Here is a 22639-nt window from a genome sequence, read left to right on the forward strand (position 1 = left end):
ATATACCCACTGCTGGTGGTCTCGCCTGCAGTCTACAATCCAGATGGAGACATTGTATTCATACCCTGCACAGCAATGTGGATTAGGTGTTCATTTAAATTACTATTCATGGCCAAGTGCCATAAATAAAAGTGCACATATGTTTTCAAGCCATATGATCATTGTGCTTAAACAGTCTTGCAAAACATTTTTGGTAACAGAAGATACATTAAGCATGTCTGTGAGGGGGGTTTGTATGAATTAGCAAATCCACCTCCTCCAGTGCTAATGTCTTGTAAACCATTTCAGCTGCCAACTTCAGTTATGGAAACTCTTTTCAATCATGTACCAACCCATCCCTTGAGGGCTGCCATAGTAGGGTCATGTGACTTTTTCTGGTTTCAAGATGATAAAGACCTAATACTTCGAGATATTGGTGTTATAGTCAGTAGAGGGTTGTAATTTGAGATTCTCTCTGTCAAGTTCGAACGTGGGTGTTGTACAAGATAATGAACCTCTTTGTGCCAGTATTTTTGCAGAGCTGCGACTGGCAGTGTCAAAGCCTCATATCTTTAGAAACCGTTTGAGGTTGTGACTTCATATTTGTAGGGTTTTATAAACCATGACAATGATATTGTAAGGTTCGAGGTCAATGGGACTTCAGGTTTATTCTGTATAAAAGTTTGGTACATAGCGGCATTGTTTGAGTTTCTTGGTTCCATTGCCAGTGTTCATGATACAGATCACATGCTTCATGCTGTTGTTTATGGTTATCTTTATAAAGTTCCATGGTGGTGTCCAGTAGAAATTGACCTTTTCAATGCCACATTATATTTAACTTCATGATTACAAACCAATTTGATATGACGTGACCCTTGGATTATGCTACCAGCGATGCTTAAGTTTATCTATTATAGTACTTTGTATGTTTTATCTTAAACAATATATTACTTTATATGAAAGTGTATGCTATTTCCTAAACACTTTAATTGTGTGTGTGTGTGTGTGTATATAATTTATTCTTTGAATGTAATATTTTTTTTTTTTGTTTTCTTGATTTTTCTCCAGAAATATCATAATGAGAGAGCTGGCACCACTTTTTCAAATCCCTTGGTCAATCCCACTGGAGGCTGAAGATATTCCTATTGTACCAACAACCTCTGGCACCATGTATGAAAATCTGAAAGTGTTTTCTTTTTAAACACCCTTTAAGGTTTTTTACCCAGTTGCATAAATTTAAATTTTTTCATGTATTTTTTTTTCTTGCTCCTTGAACATATTCAGCCATTATTTATTAACTATGGGAAGTTGTCTCTGAGCTATATATATATATATATATATATATATATATATATATATAAATAAATTTCTAACACGTACAGTTTTATCACTTATTGCATTTCGAATGGTCCTCTAGTTTGTCACCAATCCTGTAATAGAGTAGAAGCTCATTATCTCGAAGTTCAGACCAACTGAATCATAAGTCAATATGATTGTTAACTCAGTAACAATGTTTTGTGAAAATAGGTTGTGTTCCATTTCAGGATGGAGCTGAGATGTGTTATAGCTGTTATTCGACATGGAGATCGTACACCAAAACAGAAGATGAAAATGGAAGTCAGACATCAAAGGTCTTTTTTGAGACATTATTTTAATTTAACTCAAGAGAGAATAGTCCTGGAACTGGTCTATCATTTATGGGAATAAGAGGCTTATAAAAACATTCTGGTTTATGTCATTTATTGTCACAAATATATCTCCTCGTTTCTGCCAAAAAAAAACTGTTAAGCCCTAATATTGAGTTTGGTATCAGTTCTACAATAAAGATAATATCAGTAATAACGACAAGCTTACAAAGGTAAATTAGCAGTAATTTCTGAAATTAAGAGAATAAATATGCGGCTGGTTTCACAGACCCTGATTAGCACAATCTAGTTCAAGAGTAGAGTTATTTGGACTAACAAATCAATAGTAATATAACTTTTTTAGTTGTTTTTTTTTGTATAAATACTTGTGCTGTTTATTTGTTAACTAATTTTCATATTTTCTTTGTTTTCAATGGTTCTTTAGAATAACCATGTAAAGTAGTTATGTTCATCAGTATAAAATAGCCAAATGGGGTGTTTGAGATTAATGTGGTACAGATCAGCATGGTAATATCACAATTTCTGTATTTGCATAATCTTACTCCTAAGGCTGCAAAAGTTTAAACATTTTAAACAGAAAATGTACTGTTTTTGTGCCGATCGTGCAATTTGAGTATTTTGGGTTCCGAGTGGCTCACCTGGTAAAAGCATGGCCGCATGGTGTGCAGGTTGAGTCATACGGTCAGGGGAGCGCAGGTTTGCTGGTCTTCGGTGGATATTCCAGAGGGGTGCGTCGCACTGGCTCTGGCGCTCCCGCTGGGTAGGGAGGCAAAAACAGCAGCGACTGTTTCTCTACCAGCCAGACCCCAAGTGAGCTCAGACAAACACCTGCAGGACTGGACTGGCCTTAGCTGGCCTTAGAGGTCGGTAGCTTGCTGAAAGGATGTCCACTAACCTTCAGTTCTCCTAAGCTGTGTGGGGCATTGCTGCTGTGAGGGGGGGGATAAAAACACTTTGGTATTTTAAAAATCATTGGTGTGCATTTAAGTATTTTAATACAAATACTTATTGTATATTGTATTTACAGGGTGGCCCTGTAAATTACATGCTTGTAACTTAACAAAATAGAAAATCACCACAGTAATTTTGTATGTTTACTATTTATTGTAGGTTTTTTGATCTGTTTGAGAAATGTGAAGGATATAAGACTGGGAAACTAAAACTGAAGAAACCAAAGCAATTACAGGTGCAGAAACTCTCTTCCCCTATCATATTTTATCTTTGTTAATGGTGGTTGCCTGGTTTTTAAAACAACCTTTTGATTTCAACCTAGTTAATATTACATTCTATATATATATATATATATATATATATATATATATATATATATATATATATATATATATATATATATATATATATATATATATATATATATATATATATCTATATATATATATCTTATCTGTACATAGATTGTATTCTGTGTATTTGTTCATTCATCTTTTAAACTATAGGAAGTTTTGGATATTGCAAGGCTGCTTCTTGCAGAACTGGGACAAAACAATGATTCAGAAATTGAAGAAAGCAAAGCCAAACTTGAACAACTGAAAACAGTACTGGAAATGTAAGCACTTTTACATTTTTGAAATACTTTTTGTTTATATTCAAATCTGCTTGAAGGTTTTTTTCCCCCTCTAATTAATAATGTATTGAATGGTTTATTTGATTTTTAATACAGGTATGGGCATTTTTCCGGTATAAATCGCAAAGTCCAGTTAACTTATCTTCCTCATGGGTGCCCAAAAACCTCCAGTGAAGAAGAGGGTAAGATGTCATCTATGTTCTTCAGAGTTTTTTTTATTGATGTACAACTGAACATGCAGTACAATTGCAAGGATAAAACCTAATTAGCTATTTTGCTGAACAAACAGCTTGACACTAGAGAAATGTTATTCAAGCCTTTGCTGTTCCTGTTTGTTTAACCGTTTTCCTTATACTCAAAAATCCTTCTTTACTTCTAGATAACAGACGAGAGGAGCCGTCCCTTTTGTTAGTCCTCAAGTGGGGAGGAGAGCTGACCCCTGCTGGCCGAGTCCAGGCTGAGGAGTTGGGGAGAGCTTTTAGGTGCATGTACCCAGGAGGACAAGGTAAACTTTTTAAAATGTGTTTTTTAATTATTGGGATGCATAGTTCTGTTAACAGGGATAGAGTGCAGGTGGCAGTATGTACATATAAATATCACACTTCTGTTTTTACATATATCTAGAGAAGTCCTTATTCAATTTTGTAGAAATCTGCAGTGCAAATTTATTGATAGTATCGGAATCTAGTGGTATATGGAGTCATCTGCCAACCTTGCATTTTTACATGTGCATATAATGGATGTAGGTCAAGGTGATCTACATTTTACTGATGTCTCTAAATCAGTACATCACTATTACTGAGAATATTTTTCTTCCACCAACATGTACAATAGTTATAAATATACCGTCTATTTTTATCCTTTCAGAGGGGTCTAAATTTCAAATTTTGTCTTCATTTGTAGGGGATTATGCTGGATTCCCTGGGTGTGGTTTATTGCGTTTGCACAGTACCTATCGCCATGACCTGAAGATCTATGCCTCTGATGAAGGCAGAGTTCAGATGACTGCTGCCGCCTTTGCCAAGGTAATGTAGATTGAGAAAGAAACCATTTAAAAACATCTCCAGGTACGCTGCCAAGCCAGCCTTCTGATATTAAACCCTACTGGTAATTTGCATTGTCAGCCAAAAGGTAGCTTAGTGCTTCCTTCATTTTTCCATCATCTACAACATCCACCTACATTGCTAGTAAAAAAAAAAAACACACACACACACATTCTTAAAACTGCTTGCTTTGCTTCAGGGAGATTTTTACGGAATATACAGCAGCTTGCATTGATGTTCACAAGGCTGTTTTTTTTAATTTTGTAATTTTTTATTTTTTATTTTTTATTTTTTTTAAATCCAGATCGTCAGTGTATTATTGGGTTTTGTTGCAGAGGTTATCATCCATTTTCATTAGTATAGTAGCTCAGTTTCCTTTTGTGTTACTGAACCGTGTCTGATTGTTGTCTGGTTTGACCTCCTAGGGTCTGCTAGCCCTTGAAGGGGAGTTGACCCCCATCTTGGTCCAGATGGTAAAAAGCGCCAACATGAACGGCTTGTTGGACAGTGACAGTGACTCTCTGAGCAGCTGTCAGCAGCGTGTTAAAACCCGGCTCCATGAATTCTTCCAGAGAGACCGAGACTTCACCACCGAAGATTATGAAAAGGTGAGCAGGCAGGAGTGACATGATAACAGCACCGTATGTTAATGAATACAAGGGCAAACATTTACATACATACAAGTCAGTGCTGTATTATATATATACTTTTTATTGAGTGGACAGAGACGCAAGAGAGTTAAATGATATAATAAGTTAATGACTGATACTTTAATCCACCCACCTTTTTTCCTGGGTAAAAGCCAGGGATAGAGTGGAAGAACTTGTGCAGATTAAACATTTTATGTTCTGTCTTGCGAACTACCTATCCAATTGTGGTCAAAATGTATATGAATATTCTCTTCTTTTTGAGGGTATCTAAGTCTAGCTCAATTTGACTTGCAATTTGTGGTTTTACAGTGGTAGAAATCAGAAGCAAAATGAATCAATTCCAGAAATCTGAAATGTTCCTTATATAAGTATTATATACAAATATGTTCCACAAAAAAATAAATCCCTAGATGTTCTTTGTTTAAGTTTCCACAACTTTGTGACTGTTCACATTACAAACATCTGATCATGAAAATATTTCTCATTGTGCACAACATTTGCCTAATAATCAAACTTATTTTATCCTGAAAAACAGCCAAAACATAAATACAAAAACGTAATGGTTACTGTTCTCTTATTTAGCTATCTCCAACTGCAAGCATTTCTCTTATCAAGTCAATGCAGATGATTAAAAATCCTGTAAAGACATGTGATAAGGTCTACTCTCAGATCCAGAGCTTGACATCGCAGATAAGGCAGAGGATGGAGGATCCAAAATCAGCAGGTAAAAATTCAGTGTTTTAAACGTGGCATAATGTATTGATTCTTTACTTCAATTTATTACCCTGCCAGTACTGCTTGTACTATTCATAATAAATAAAAGTAGTTTGTCAAAAAATGAAGTTGCATTGCTTTTAAAAACTCTATTTTTGTAACAAATTTAAATCCTGATGACCTTGCTTGGCTCACGGATCCCCTTTCATTACACATTTCTAATTTCATATGAAGACCAGTCCTCCATTAAGAACAATGGGCACAATCTTGAGATCTCCCATTAGCAGGTACAGCTCTCAGCCAATACCATTTAACTAGGTCTCGTAGGTGGTTGAAATAGTGTGTGTGTTTGTTTTTTTTTGGTTTCTTTTTTTACTCCTAGTACATGAATATAAAGGAATCACTCCTCTCTTGCTTGCATAGATATCCAGCTCTACCACAGTGAAACTCTTGATCTTATGCTGCGTAGATGGGCAAAGCTGGAGAAAGACTTTAAAATGAAGAATGGAAGATATGACATCAGCAAAATCCCTGATATTTATGATTGTATTAAATATGATGTTCAGCACAACAGCTCTTTAAAACTGGAGAACACAATGGAACTATACCGACTTTCAAAGGCATTAGCTGACATTGTCATTCCTCAGGTAAATGGTGTGTGTGGGTAGACCTTTAATTTATTTTACCATAATAACAGTGATTAAGCAGAGAACAATGGGATATATCATAGACATCATACAGATATGAAGGTAATCAAAATAATTCTGACTTCTCATGCCTCTAAAACCATTTTTTTTATTTTAAATGAATGTTACAAAGTAGAAAATGTTTTAAAAACCTCTTATTGTATGCAATATTTGGATGTGCCTTGTGCATCCAAGTTTGTATCCACATTATGTACATTTCTTTCACTTTCTTTCATAGGAATATGGTATAGCGAATGTGGAGAAGCTGGACATTGCTAAAGGTTACTGCACTCCTCTGATCAGGAAGATCCGCTCAGACCTGCAGAGAACACAGGACGATGACACTGTAAATAAACTTCACCCTGTGTAAGAGTCTTTTACATAGAAACTAAGAGAAAATGGGAGTTAGGGAGATGCTGCTTCTGGTGCAAATTGAATTACCATACATTTATTGTTTAATTAAAAATCCCCTTTTGATGGGCAGTGCAAATTTGGATTTAAAAGGAAGGAAACTATGCACATCTCCTCTTGCTCCATTATGTATGCAGCTATGTGACTTGTATTAGAAGTATCTTTTAATATACTCTACGTCTTGCTGCTGTTCTGTTTTCCCCCCAAAAAGCAAAGTCAATGCATTTCTAATGACCAGGTTGAAAACTACTTCTGGGTCATAGGGTATGCACATCGTAGATACTACATTGAATGAAGTGAAATAATATAACTGTTATTAAAAGGTAGATGTGCCCAGGTGGGAATTCAGCCTTTTGGCTAGGCTTGATCTCCAAATACACAGTAATATTTTAAAATGAACACATTTTTACTTTTTTAGGTATTCCCGAGGAGTTATGTCACCAGAACGGCATGTTCGGACTAGGTTATACTTTACCAGTGAGAGTCACGTTCACTCACTTCTTTCCATTTTACGTTACGGGGCCTTGTGTGATGTAAGTTTGAGTTTTAAATCCAATTTTTGCACTTTAAAAATGTTGCAGGTCTGGTGAAAGATGCATTGCTTTGATGGTGTAAGATGCATTATTTATCTAGTTCCTATGAAATAATATTTATCAACTTTCTGATTTTACAACTTATTTCATGGAATATTTGATATGGACTATAAATATATGGAAAATGTACATACCTATTAAAATGAGTAAGTGAACAAAGTGTTCCTTGTTCATGGAGAACTAAACCTTTACTTAAAAGATACAATGAAACTCTTGTAAGATTTATTTGTTTCTGTTGTATATTATGAAGCCATAAGCCTAGAGTTAAGTCATACTTATAAACTAGTACTATTGACACTGAAACTTTATTTTTAGGAGACCAAAGATGATCAGTGGAAGAGGGCCATGGATTATCTAAATGTTGTCAGCGAGCTAAATTACATGACTCAGATTGTGATTATGCTTTATGAGGACCCAAACAAGGTAGATTAATTCTGCATTTTTTTATTTTTCTTAATGAGATTGCTATTTTTATTGCCTTTTATGATTTATATCGTTATGATTCCACAGGACCCTTCATCGGAGGAACGTTTTCATGTTGAGTTGCACTTCAGTCCTGGAGCAAAGGGTTGTGAAGAAGACAAAAATCTACCGTCAGGTTTTGGATACAGACCAGCCTCTCGTGAGGTAAATGTTTTACTATAAAACCTTATTGAATAAACCACCCTTTGGCTGCAAAGAAAGATTCCTGTATGGCATTCAGTCTATATACTACTGCCTGTCTCAAATCACAATATTATGATGAGTAGCTTGCAATAAATGTTGATTTTTAATTAAATGTTTTAACACTGGTCTAGAATCTTCAAGTTTCTTGGTCCATACCAGACTCTGCAGTTCTGAATCCAGTCAAGCATTGCTTGATGTTACAGTATTTATGATCTTTATTAAATGTGTTGTTTATTTGTATTTGTCATTCAAAGTTGATAGTGTTAAGTAACAGAACGGTCAGAAAGCTAAATAATTATCTGGAATCACTGGACATCAATACAATACAGACAGCGCTGGATGTCTAGATGCGTATATGATTGTGTGATTTAATAAGTGGTCTCTTTTCTATGCAGAATGAAGGTTCAAAGAAAAAATCCCAGACTAATGACAGTGATGAGGAACCCAATGCAGCTAAAAGGGATGAACCGGACAGGGCCCCAATGATGTTCCGACCAATGGTCTCAGATCCCATCTACATTCACAGAAAGTCACCCCTACCGCGCTCCAAAAAAATTGGCTCAGTAGAAGTAAGTACATCTATAATACCTTCTGTGGGCAACAGAGTAGATTAGATTCTGTGGCTTGTAGTTGTGATTTTATGCTACATGTTGTAGAAAAGCCTAGAGTAGATTTAAGTGTTGCATAGTTATGTGGCTATTACTGGGTCACAACAGGGTCTGCTGGATAAGCTGTTGTGGCCTCTGTTCAGTGAATGATTAAAATCTACATTTAAATTTTACAGGGTTAAGGATTAAGTATATAAACATGATGATGATGTCAGGAAGTAGTTTTTTTTTGTCTCTAGAGATGTCAGGTATTAACTGCAAAGCTAATGTATTTATTTATTTTTTCCTTTGCCACTACTGTGTATTTTTATATAACACACATCTTGTGTACAAAGCGCATGACTAAGCTGCCTTGGGTTGCATCTTTTGTATAATGCACATCTCCTGTACCCATATCAGAAACTCCATAGTATATTGTGTAAAGATCAACTGCTTGAGTTACTGCGCAACCTGTAGGTTATACATGGAAATATTCTTAAATTTAAAAGGAGTGTGCGTTATAGTCTTAATGTATGATTCTGATTAGTATAAATTACTACTGGTATTTAGTACCTGTAAATATTAGTTAAAGGTTAAGTATTTGTTGACCCTTAACTACTGGGTTACTGAAATGACCATGCCAGGCAAAATTGGCCACACTACAAAAACAATTAAGGTGCTATAAGTCTGTAAAGCATTTTTACACTCAAATAAAAGCTAAAGAAAGCAAAGGGGTTGCTTTGGTAATTTTGACCCAGAAGTTAGTGGTTAACTGTTTATTAAAGCCTAATTTAAATTTTGTAATTTTTTTTTGTAAGTACCTCTTAACATATTTCCTTAGTATAGCATATATGTGTTCAGGTTTTGAGGTAGTCACGTGGTTTGAAGTAAAGTCACATTTTAAATATACTTATTGGAATTATAATCTAGTATAATGCCTATTAAAATGCATAGTACACGTTTTAAAGTCGCCTATTAAGCTCATGTATATTTTCATTTCCTTTTTATGCAAAAAGTGACTCAATACTTTCACAAAAAATATAACAGAACATTTTTTTTTTTTTTTTCACCTATTTTTCTCCTGTGTTTGCTCTGTATATAAAATAAAAAATACAGGACATAATGGGCATGAATATCTGTATGGTTTTAATAGTATGGTTTTAATCTTGAGTGGTGGACAAGCAGCATTTAAAACCTATTTAAAGTCATCATAAATGCTGTACATAATAATAATACCATAGCAATCATGCCGACATGATTAACAACTTCCATTTTATCAAATTACTGCATATCTATTCCTTAAGCAGTTCTAGCATTATTGTTACCCTGCATTCACAACCTCAATTATACTTTCAGTAGCCATTAGTCTGCTATGCCATTTTGCAAGTACTATACAAATAGCTCCATATATGCTGACATTGATGTTTAAACGGTCAGCCAGGTTTCTTATGAATGCCATATGAAGTGTCTTCTTTTCACATCTAATCAATCAAGTTAGTAACAAACTACAGTACATATTTTGTGATCACAATAACATTCTGAAACAAGCTATTAAAAAGACGTCTGTGAATCAAAAATCTACAGAAGTGATTTTAGTTTGCAAGCTCCATGTGGACCCATGGTAAATAAAAAAAACAGTACAGTTTTTCTGGGAGAATCTACTGGGTGGAGCCACTTGGTAGAAGCAGAGATGTATTGAAGTAGACTATGGCAGGTATCCCACTAATCCAAAGATTGCAACTATAGAATTGCCACACTTTAAGAAATTGTAAACATCCCTGAAGTGACCTACTTATCTTGCATGTTGTCAACGTGCAGCCTATTGAAACATCTGAAAGACCAGTACTCACAACACAAGCAAAAGCAAAGCTGTAAAGGAAATCACAAAGGGTTTTCATAATAATGTACCATTGTACAAACTTCTAGCCAAACTACTTCGGAACAAACGTTGAGACATAATGAAATCATTTGAATTTCCTTAGCGTCACGATTTTCTTTTAATTTACCAGTTGGGTCTGTAGTCAGGGATATAGATGCTTCGACTTGTCAGGAACACATCATTTTTCTTTCAAGCTCTGATAAATCTTTGCTTCTGAATATTTTACATCTCACTAACTACTGTAACCGCTAACTGCTCACTATTCTTTGTTGTATGTACGCAGTGATAAACCTTGCAAAACATTCCATTGAGATGCACCTAATAAACTGGCCACATTCTATAATTGTAGGTTTTTGCCCCCCTGCATAAATATACAAAAATAGAAAAACAAAAGCTGTGTCTTGTTACAAATGAATAAAACAAGCTTTTCATGCATACTTTAGATATGCTGTAAGATTAAATAATATTTCACTACAAAAATCAAATAAAATCAACACCGATTTATATAGCTTTTACACAACGCGGGCACTTAAGTACATTCAGCTTTGCACGTATTACAAGGCAGCTTGCCGAAGCTTTACAGTTTCATGTATTAAAAAAATGTATATTGTAACCTTTAATATTGTAATGTCTGAAAATTGAAGGCTTGGGCAGCTGTGTACAGTAGTACAGCATTGAACTTCTGAAGATTATTTTCTTCTCTTTTAAACCCGGTGAATCGAATAATACAATACACTGGCTCGCCTTGTATGATTTAGTATTTGAAAAGCAAAAAAAGAACTTGGTGCTGAATGTTGATGAACCATTTAGCTGGATTGTATCTAACTTGGCATGCTTTTGCTGTTTTTGACCCCTTTTCTCAGTTCCAGGAAGAGAGCCCCCTGAGTGTGTCTAGCCCTGAGTGTATTGGTACCTGGATGCATTACACCTGTGGTGTGGGTACTGGGCGTCGAAGACGCAGATCAGGGGAACAAATAACTTCTTCCCCTGTCTCCCCCAAATCACTGGCTTTCACATCCAGTATTTTTGGCTCATGGCAACAGGTTTTTAAACTTTCTTCATTATTAAAACAGCCATTTGTTATGCATTACAAACAACCTTAAGAGCAGTCAAAAAGGACACCTAATCCATAAATGCATTTATTTGAATTTTTCTTGCTTTTAATTGAGAAGGGAAGGGAGTGGGTTTAAAAAAGTAAAATAAAGAAGCCTCTAGAAGGATGTGTGAAAGGGTAGACATCATTGATGGCATTCTCACAGCTACTCAGTCAATGTAGACTAAGGCCCTATTCATGGGAGTCACAAACATTACACAGTCGACTTTGCACCACTTACAGTGGAACAGTTTGATTATACATAGGGCTTCTGATTTTCAGTTATAACCGATAAACGCCCATAAAACACCCTAGATACAAAAAAATATATAATAGTGAAATCGGTGTATAGCCAATAAATACCGGAAATGGTTACTTAATTCACGTTGTCTTCACCGATTTACCCAGTGAAAAAAAATTAATCGAATAACCTCTGAAAAAATGAAGAAAAAAAATTCCCAGTGCAGTTGGGCAATGTCCGTCCTTCCTGACTTGTATCTCGCATTGATTTGTTATGAATTCTTTAAACCCACCCCAACTGCTGAGTAGCAGCAAATTCCTACATTTCTATTGGAGAATTATACACACTTGTGCAATTTTAAACGAGATTACAATTAGAAACTGAGGGTTGTTCTTACTCGTAAGATTTAAAGCTATATTGCAGTTCAATAGAGAGAATTTACATGCTCATGGAATTTAAAACAGAATTTCAAATTGTGGCGAAATGTAAAATAAACACACACAAACCCCAGATGAATATGCCTGTGACCATAAGGATTTTGTTGTGGAAGACAGCTAAGGAACCTAAGGTACAAGTGTGCAAGTACTGTTGGGTTACTATACATATTGTGACAGAAAAAAAGGCTAACATTTTGGAAAGTAATCGAAAAAAATAATTTCAAGCGAAAGCCCTGAAAGATTATAAACACAGAAAAACAGAAGCCCTAATTATACAGTACTTTTAATGTTTTACTTTGTTCAGTAGTATATATAGCACCTTTGCTCACTTTTTATATTAAAATATTTTGAAAGCATGATTTCCTGTACTTACCCTCTATTTGACTCTGCCTTCCAGCCCTCAAAGTTTTGTTTTTTTTTGCCATGTGACTTAGGTAGGGCCTTATTGTACCACATTAAATAGACAAGAAAAGATTAAGGTTACTGATTCAATGTCGGTCATAATGTTGATCTGCTGAAAACCAAAAAATTGATTAGTTGTCCTTTTAAAACTTGCTAATTTTAATCATTTGGTCATTAATGATAGCGTATTAAAGATGTCATTTTGGGTCAGGTATTTATAAATACCATTAAATTGCTTTGGGGAAAGAAGATAGTTTTAAGACAAACCTACGGTGGCTGGGTGCTTACTTTTTTTTGCCAGAACTCAATTAAAATCCTGCTTTCCCACTAATAAACACCCTTTTCCTCTAAGTTCACTGTTTTGAGGGTCAGCACTTCTTGGGCAGTTTGAACACTCAATATACTCCAGAGCTTGAGTTTAATATGCTCCATTGCAATGGACTTTTACCTAATATCGTTTGCCAGCATATAATTGTCATAATTTGATCAAAAGTGGGAAATCACCATGTAAGTTACCTTATCCCTGAGAAGATTGATTCATTTCACAAAGTCATTTTTATAAAAGATAGAAAGAATGGTCTATTGTGCATACCGAGGATGAATCTAATAACCTGAAGATGTCAGTCTTGTATGCTTTAATCCCAAGCCCTACAAAAACACATAACCCAGCGAGAAAAGAGTAATTCTTAATTGCACAGTTCAACCTGTGGGTACCTTCTAGTGTGTATGCTCACTTCCTAATGCTGTCAGGTCACGTGACTGATGGGAGTGAACCTTAATTTGAGGTCTGTCACTGATGTTGCTCACGTGACCTCACAATGGACCTTGCAGGTAAGCATTACATGTGAACATCAGGTTTTAAAGCAGGATACAGTGTCATTAGTCCATGGCTTACTTCCAACAGCTATGACCTTTGGAACCTACCTTTTAATAGGATCCTGGACAGACGAATTGCCAACTTGGCCACAAACAGAACTCTTCATGTCGAATTTGCTCCTGTAGGGGGCCTGTACAAAGCAGTGATATTAACTTCTTTAAACACTTGTCTGTTTTTTCCCTTTTTTTTGAGACAGGTGCAGTATTTGTCTGGTAAAAGTCACTCACTCTTGCAAACTGGCTCATACGTGTTGTCATGTCTCTCCATCTTCCTGCATCCTTCTCATCCTTGATGTCTGCTTTATCCACTACCATTGCAAGGACCTCATACATGGAATGGACTTCCTTCAGTCTTGGGGATGTTGCATGAACTTTCAGCTCTTTTGTGACTGCACTAACATTCCTAATGCAGCTTATTAACATTTTGTCTGTCTGGACAGGCCTCTATGTAAAAACAGGTGTGGGATATACAGTTTTCATGTCTTTAAGCTAAACTGCAGAAATATTTTCTCATCCTCAATTGTGCAGGTCCTGTCTGAGAACAATAGCCATGCACGACTTACCAGACTGCATGCAGAACAGAAGCACACTGGAATGGGTAAGCACTTAAGACCATTCATTTTCTTGCCTCTTGTATTGAGAGCTTGTAGCTATGGTTAATCGTGCAGTATTTCTAATCCATTGAAGCAAAAGTTGACCAAAGAAGGATAATCCTTATTGTAAAACTGGAAAACCATTCAATTCTGATATTGAATTCAAAATTGCTTTCTTGTTACACATGTACAAACATTGTATACTGTGTAACTTGTGTATCTAGATGTGCAGTTTATTCACTATGGTGAACACTTTAAATAACCCAGACACTTGGCTAACCTCACAGTGATTGATCCTATCCCATACAATTGACAGCATGAGCTGGTTGTGTTCATGAAGTGCATACCTTTTTTTGTACTGTATGGTACTGGGTAATCAGTAATATATACTGCACAGTTAGCTCTTTTCTGTAGTATTTCCCAGGAGTGTTTGTGTTCATTTCAGATAGTTTGTCAAAAGCAGAACTACTGCTTAATCGTACAGAAAAAAAAAAAAAAAAAAAAGAATGGGTTTTATGATAAATAAACTAATACTTAAGACCATTGCACACCGGATATAATTTGTCATTTACCATATGTGCAAAAATAAAAACAAATTGAATAAAAACGCATCACTGTTTAAAGGTGCAGTAAGAAATACATGTTTGTCAATAGTATTCATACAATATTTTTAACATTAAATTCTGATGAATAATAAATCTGGTATGCAGTGACCTTCATTAGAATGGGTTGTACGAGCTTTAGTGTCTGGTCTCAAATGTTGTGTTTTTTTCTCTCTCATTTTTCCTTTCACTGATCTGCAGTACTAGTTTGAGCTTGTCAATTAATGTTGGTTTATAAAAGCTACTGGTGTTATCGCTGTTTGTGTATCAGATTCCAAGTCTTTATAATGTGTATTGTAATGCACGTGAAAACTAAAATTTGTAGTGAAAAGTGACATAATATGTAACGTGGATTTTGCCACATAACATTCAGCAGATTGCAGCACTGATTTCATTCCTCACACATGCTGGTAATGTCCTGAGGTACAGTATGTTTGTAAATATGGATGTTACTAAATTTGTAGGAAAGACTTTCTGACTTCAGGGTTTAATAACAAGTGGGATTGATTGTATCGGAAGTGTTGAAGCACGTTTTATGTGTTTTATAGTCAGCGGTATTTCATTTTTGTAAGTAGTGGTTATTTATTTTTAGGGCTGTGTTCGAAGGTTCGTTCACTAGCCAGGGATTCAAAGGTTGTTTTAAACCTTTGAAGATTCGTCAGACACCATTGATGCACTTTTTTTCCTGTTAACAGAAACTCACATGCAAAATTTGATCTTTTGATTTGTATAATGCATATTACGTAAACAAAAGTTGTTGTATTAAAATCCACTACCAAATCATTATACGTAGGAACCCTATGTGGTGCCGCTGCCATGGTATGCAGCAGGGTATAGTATCCAAAGCACTGGGGCTGTACGGTTGTAGTGCTTCAGTGAAATATGTACTGAATATCTAGTGTACAAGACAGTGTAAGAGAAGTGCTATGGTAGAATATGTTTACAAAATATACGATAACACTAATAATTTTAATTTCAAAAACTGAGCACCGTCCTTCCCTCCCACCTCCAGCTCGTGTTATCCTGAAGCAAATCTTTCATTTCTCGACAGCAGAGTGTTGTATAGCGTAAGCTGTATTGAAAGAAATGTCTCGAAACCCCTCTGCTGTTTGGGATTTTTTTTTTGTTCAATGCCCAGACAACCAAAAAAAAAAGTTGAATGCAAAATGTGCAAGCGACTCGTATCATGGAGGCATAACCATCTCTGGAGTCACCTGACAAGTGTAAATAATAATAATAATAATAATTATAATAATTATTATTATTAGTATTATTATTATTATTATTAGTAGTAGTATTATTTGTATTATTAATATTAGTATTTTTAGTAGTAGTAAAATCTGACTGTGACCGATAACCTGCTTGAAACGGTGACTGTTAGTAAAGCTTTATTTTGCCTCAGTCTGCTGCAGTTGTGCAATGCAAGCTTACTGTATGTATCGCAAACATCTTCAATTACATGTAAATAAACAACGTGCATTTTTATTTTTATTTAAATAATAAACATGATTACTGTTCTATATAACATATTTTTAAACTACATGTGAAATGTTTTATTCCATTTAAATGGATTACCTGTAAAATAATAGGATTTTCAATCAGATATAAAGAAGTAGCTATGGTGACATCACCAGTAAATTATGCAAATTAGTGACATCGAAGGTTCGAACCTTCCTTCGGTAAAGTGTTCCGAACCTTCAAAGGTAAAATGTAGACTTTGTTGCAGCCCTATTTATTTAAGTCACCTGTGCACAGTTCTTTAATACCTGTAATTCAATTTTTTTTACAAACAGAATCCACTCTGAATAAGAGGGATGTGAAAAAGCCATGACTTGACTTCTAGCCAGGAAAGGGCTAACCATAATCCACATAAACCAAATACAATCATGGGTTACCAGTTCCATACACACTCATGAATGTTCATTCTGCAATCGACGTGTATAGGTAGCTGTATAGTTCAAGGTTCTCCACACTCCACTTCAGTCTTTACTTTGACTGTCACCATATTTACATGATACCATACTTTTGTAGTGTTATATGGATTACTGAGATCTATGAAGGTTATTTAACTTTAAAATGCAGAAAGATTTAAACCATGGACAAATAAAATAATGAGTTGAAAAGTATGCCTCGGCTCTTAGCATTTTACATTGAACCATACAGAAAATACCACTCTGCAAACTTCACTTAGTGACAAACCTATAGAAAGTTGCTGTTATTCATTGTCTGGCCATAAAGTGCTTGGTGAGAGCAGTGATCGGTTTTATTAGCAGTGCTTTCCCTTTGGGTTAAGTCTTCTTGGTACTAAGGTGACATTACAAGCATTCTGTGACCATGTGTTAGGCTACACAAAAGTTGCTGCCATCTCTGTGGCAAGAATCTCATTTCAATGCATGCTGCATGGTCTAAATCGTAGAACACCTGGTTGCTGTATGTGTTTTCTCTGACTCCCATTAGGGTCTCATTGTGCAGGCCTGTTTAGCACCACGGTGCTCGGGGGTTCTTCCAGTGCACCTAACCTACAGGATTATGCTCGTACACACCGTAAAAAGCTGACTTCATCTGGCTTCTTAGATGGTATGTGCAGACACGCACACACATCATGAAAAGATGAACCTGTAGCCTTTTTAGAAAAGGGATCCTAGTTTTCTTTTTTTTTTTTTTTTTTTTTTATTGAGTTGTGTTTAGTTGATAAATGTAGTTTGTAACCTATTATACTGTACAATGGTTTTAACTTTCAGGAGTAAGTGTTTTAATATAAATTGGCTTTAAAGCAGTGCTACTTGGTAACCCTTTTTCTTTTGTGCATGAGACTGTTAACATGTTTTAATACTTTTGGCATTGCTTGTCCACAGTGGAAACCTCAAAAAGCTAAACAAAACAAACAAACAAACAAAAAAAAGAATTCCAGGATTCCTGGTAGATTCCGTCTGTGTGACCCATTTGTTGTTTATTTACCATAATGATTTATCATCTTGATTTTGATCCATTTTCATCTAAGGTAGACAATCCTCTCCTTGATCTCAAGGCATTGGTTTTAGAGTTTTAGACAAGTGTGGTGTTTAAATTTTTAAAGACAAGTTACTTAATGGAGAAATTGCAATGGTGGCATGCAGTCTGATAAACACATGTATGTAATATAGAGTACCACTGTTCTACTGTCCTGGTGGATTAAACTAACATTGTCTACATCAGTGTTCACTGAGGTTGTTTCTTCAACTTAATGCCAGGCCATCCACCCAATAACATTTCACTAAGCGCTTCATGTTAACCAATGGTGATCAATGGTTTTTGCTCCTCACTGGCTGCCATATCCCTGACCCTGTTTAACCTCTCAACCCCCAGGCCCCCTCACCTTTGCATGTTCTCTAATTCTTATCTTTTCTTCCTGTTGTTTTTATTTTTAAATCCCTCTTTTCTAGTAGCTTTTGAATTTCAGGTACTTGTTTTTCTCTTTCTCAGACGCCACACGTGGTTCTGCTGTAAAAAGATTTTCTATCTCATTTGCTCGACACCCAACCAATGGTATGTTTGCTTTTATTTTAAAAGAATACTCCCGTACTTCCCTGCTTATTATTTCCTTCTTTCGTGTGGAGTGTGAAATTCCATCCATCAATCCTCCCTTCACCTCACGAATCATATTTCTGGAATGTGGCCATGACCCATTGGTATAGCTGAAATGTTTATGAACCTTGTATTTGCAAGTATTCACAGATACATTCACCAGATCACGGTGATGTGCAGAAACCTAATGTTTCAGTGTGATTTATGTACTTTTATTAGGGGTCCCTAGTAGAAAGTGGGTGAAACTTCTAGGGTTTCGTGAGGTGTTTGTTGTATTGTCACATTTGTTTATGTCTTGATGTATTTTTATTACTGCTCAGTAGCACTAGCAACAGTATCACTGAAAACTGATTTTAAAGCCTTACTTTATCACTCCAGTAGAAAGTGGGTGAATAAGGTGAATTGGCATGTGCCCTCATGGGCAGAAACTGAGTTGGAGATTTAAGACTATGCAAGGGTATGTATAATCGGCCAACTATGAGTCGTATCAAAGCCCGTTTTATTGTTGTAGGCATGTCCCAAAAATTTTTGTACAAAGCAATTTTTTTAATAACATTATAGTAATTTATTTCTTTATGATCTGGAGTCATTGACAGCAGCAGATCTCGTACATGTATAATGTTTTGTTCTGCACTAAACACTCTCCAACTATCTTACAGTATACTTTCACAAAAGCTGTAACTTATAAATGATGTAGTGTGTTTGATGGGTTAAATAAGGTTTGATATTACTGTGAAATTCTAGACTACTGTTGGTTTCTTTTAACAGTCTAGAAACATGTAAATAAGACAAGGCTATGTTTAATCCATTAAAACAGACTGCCAAACACATAACCTGCTGTTGATATTTATACTTTCACAAAGATGGGTAGCTGAAGGGACCCTGCCGAATGAATATGCCACTCAGTACTGTACATCATCTAGAAAGAAAAAACAAAATACACTAACTTGGTGTTCCCCAAAGAGCCTTGGATTTAAATTAAAAGTTTGAATTAACGTATTTAGGCAACTACTGACCTCAAGCCATTTAACTCTTACTTTATCTTACAAAGCTGAGGATTTATGTTTTCAAAAATGGTAACATTTCAGAGTAATTTTGGTAATAAAAAAGTGTTAATGCAAGATCCTGTACACAATGTTTTTGTGTGCTTTAAAACAATATAAATGGTTCTGATTTACTCACATATTACATGGGGTAGGGTCATTTTACAGAAAGTATACAACAACACAATAATGCCATTTCATGAGGCTGGTTTCCTTAGGAACCATCAAAAATGACATGTTGCTGATTACTGCTATCTTAATAGATTGTGTTTTTTAACCAAAACATTCTGCAAAATACAAGGCAAGTGAAAGGGCATCAAATGTGTAACCAGTACATGTATGTTTTTTGATCCTCATTTTGTATATATTTTTATTTAACAATTTGGGGAATAATGTTATTTGAAACTGGTACAGCATTATTCAACAATAATTAGAACAGAGTAATTTTCTTGATGGATGTCATTGTATTGTGGAAAAAGGATTTTAGATGGTCAATTACCAAGTAGTGACAGCTGTGTTATTCACCAGCTAGTGACAGCTGTATTATTGAACATGTTGGTTTTGAAGGGTTACTTTTATTGACCTTTCATGACTTTTCAGACGTGTAAAACGTACGTAGCATCTTGTGTTCTGTGACACCAGTCTTTGCATACTATTGACATTTTAAAAAGTACTGCCCTGCCCTGTACAGTGCTGGATCAGATGCAGTATATTGATCCTTATGTGAGAATGCAGAGAATGGCTTTTTTTTTTTTTTTTTTTTTTTCATTTACCCTAAATTGTTACTGCTGTCCTATTACTAGTTTCATTACTAGTTTTTGAGAATTTCGCTTTTGCTGGTACTTATGACAAATGTAATTTACATTAATAATGGTCAATATTTAAAAAAAAAAAAAAGTTGGGTAATACTTAATAGTTTGGGGCTTGTTTCCATTAAACCATCTAATGGGTGAACTTCAACCACATGCCATATCTCACGTGGCTCTGAATCCATTGTTTGACAAGGGGTTAAGGTTAAGTGCAAACAGTTTTGCAAGTAGCAAACTGCATTTTATTTTCTTCATTATTTGAATATTTGATATGCAAATATGTTACCAAATAAAAATGGAATGTGGTAGTGTTTACAATACATCTGATAGATGTTCAGAATTCGTTTTTGTAGAATTCCCAGCCTTTCTAAGCAGCAGAAAACTGTACGTTATGTAGTTTTTGTTTTGTTTTGTTTTAAACAAGTATCATGGGTTTCCTTTGTTCATGATTTCCATTTGTTTTCTTAATCTGCATTTCTAAACGCCTCAGTGTTTTCCAGTTTGTTCTGTGGTAAGTGTTGCCCAGTTGTTGCTGTCTAAACTGTCTTTTTTGAACCATAGCTATTTTTATCTTTTCCAACTTTATCCAACCGCTTTTCCTTAACCCTTTTGGCAGACTCCTCCTATCCCCAACCCCTCAATTAAAGGAACATGGTGAAACAAGTATCAGCTGACAGTGCCTTACCCTGTTTTTTTGGGCCTCTATCCAGAGCATCCACACCTGTGCAGGTGTTGGTTTGTTACCTCCCTGAAATATCTCGACCTCAGTGGTATGTTGCTGCAGGTTTTGTGCACACAGGCAGCTTATCTGTTGTGTAAACCCTTTCAGCATGATTAGATACTCATGTCTAGGTAGTAAATGATGGATTAAAAATGAGCTTTATTGAAGTGAATACCTCCAATATAAATGGAAGTGATTACCAATGCAAACGTGTGGGACTGTTTAAAGAAAAGGCCTTAAAGAAATACCACATGGGCAACATAGCTATGAGTATGAGAGAAAGCCAGCAGAAAACAAGGGAATACAAATTTAGAGGATAAGAAGCAGCAGCTAATACGCTTGTCACACTTGCATTTTTACATATATCTAGAGATCTATCAAGATACTGCTTATATAAATGTGAGAATTTAACTACAGCATCCTTTACCACAAGTTAGTGAGAGTATCAGAATCTCGGGATGTAGGGATGGATAATCCTGTCCGACTCGCACTTACTTTTTTTACATGTTCATACATTGGATGCACAGTAGGTCATTACTTTTTCTTAAAACCGATAGCTGTAGCAGGGGATGTATTCAAAGAGATAAAGACCCCTATTGGGAGAAGGGAGATTCAACTTTCTGCACCTTCATTCAAACTCTTTTTAAAACAGAGCCCATCTAGCACCATCTAATTTTAGTTATTGGACTAATCTATGGAATTCACCTACAGCTGATCTTTTTCTTAGGATGTTGTGCACCCAAATGTTTTTGACTTCTGCGGAACAGCAGCAGTAATAATAAGAGCTCTTCCTCTTCTCAATCAGCCATTTTCTGTTGCGTTTGTTAGTAATCATACTTTCTGAAAGATTTGGCAAATTTCCAGCTGTCGCGTCTTGTCTGTGATTGCTTGTGGTGTGCATGGTGTTTTCGCAGCGAATTTGTCGTGTCGCCCCAGTAAAAATCACGTAGCATCTGGTGTGTGAAGCCTTAAGAAGTATGATTCTTGGTTTACGTACAGTTTAGAAACTCCAGATTCTCTTTTCAATTTCTGCTTACCAAAGCTAATTCTTGTGCTGCAGAGCTATTTATGACGTTACCACTAAATTAACATTTTAGAGACATTTCTGGATAATGATTATTACCCAATGTACTACAGTTGGTACTTTCTAAGCAAATAAAAAAAACAATGACTTGGTTCCTATCTGAATACATACACGCTATATTTAGGCAATTTGTTCTAAACATCTTGTTTGTGGTGTTAGATTAATCACACTTCAAAGGTTATTTATTTATAGCAATACAAATGCAATAATGTTGATATGCCAAACAGCCCATTTTCTTTAGAAAATCTAGAAAACTTCTTAACTTCCCCTCTTTAGACATTTTACCTGTTGCTTTTATCATACCACATTTTTCTTTTAGATTCTGTTTCTTTATTATGGTGTTGCAAAGGAGCTTTTAAGATCCTATTTAAACATTCACAAATAGAATATGTTTTAATCTTTAAAAAAAATCTAATGAAAAATACAATAGCATTGTGAGAAATGAGGTAAGTGGAAACACATTTCTGATTATTTTATAAAGTTAGCATTAGGCTGCATTGGAGTTTATACTTAAGGTATAGCTGATAGACCGTATGTTGTGAGTATCTTGGTTTGAAGTATCAACCTAGATATTTGAAACATAGTGGATTACTTTCTCCTATACACTAGAGTGCCTAACAATATTCTCATTTCATAAACGGTTGTGTATAGTTTGCCTGCTGCTACATTTAAATAATGTACTACATGATCATGCATGCAGTGGCTACATTTTAATGTGTGTGTGTGTGTGTGTGT

At 35.4% G+C, this 22639-nt stretch overlaps 1 protein-coding gene across 13 annotated transcripts in view; it reads left to right on the forward strand.

Annotated features, from left to right (window-relative positions):
- The window catches only part of LOC117424017 (inositol hexakisphosphate and diphosphoinositol-pentakisphosphate kinase 2-like), a 47367-nt gene that overhangs the window by 22323 nt on the left and 2405 nt on the right, over positions 1–22639 (forward strand). For 3 of the 13 annotated variants that reach the window (XM_059022906.1, XM_059022895.1, XM_059022884.1), the window contains 20 exons: positions 1048–1149; positions 1524–1610; positions 2736–2811; positions 3083–3192; positions 3307–3392; positions 3590–3715; positions 4114–4235; positions 4679–4861; positions 5486–5627; positions 6041–6264; positions 6542–6669; positions 7133–7247; positions 7623–7730; positions 7818–7934; positions 8369–8542; positions 11303–11482; positions 14017–14086; positions 17141–17260; positions 18146–18208; positions 20590–20610. In XM_059022906.1, the coding sequence (XP_058878889.1) occupies positions 1048–1149; positions 1524–1610; positions 2736–2811; positions 3083–3192; positions 3307–3392; positions 3590–3715; positions 4114–4235; positions 4679–4861; positions 5486–5627; positions 6041–6264; positions 6542–6669; positions 7133–7247; positions 7623–7730; positions 7818–7934; positions 8369–8542; positions 11303–11482; positions 14017–14086; positions 17141–17260; positions 18146–18208; positions 20590–20610 (2354 nt within the window). The remainder of the gene's footprint in view (positions 1–1047; positions 1150–1523; positions 1611–2735; positions 2812–3082; positions 3193–3306; positions 3393–3589; positions 3716–4113; positions 4236–4678; positions 4862–5485; positions 5628–6040; positions 6265–6541; positions 6670–7132; positions 7248–7622; positions 7731–7817; positions 7935–8368; positions 8543–11302; positions 11483–14016; positions 14087–17140; positions 17261–18145; positions 18209–20589; positions 20611–22639) is intronic. The other 10 variants (XM_059022900.1, XM_034924820.2, XM_059022911.1 and 7 more) reach the window with 10 other exon arrangements.

This window comes from Acipenser ruthenus, chromosome 1, assembly GCF_902713425.1.
Source record: "Acipenser ruthenus chromosome 1, fAciRut3.2 maternal haplotype, whole genome shotgun sequence".
Lineage (NCBI taxonomy): Eukaryota > Metazoa > Chordata > Actinopteri > Acipenseriformes > Acipenseridae > Acipenser > Acipenser ruthenus.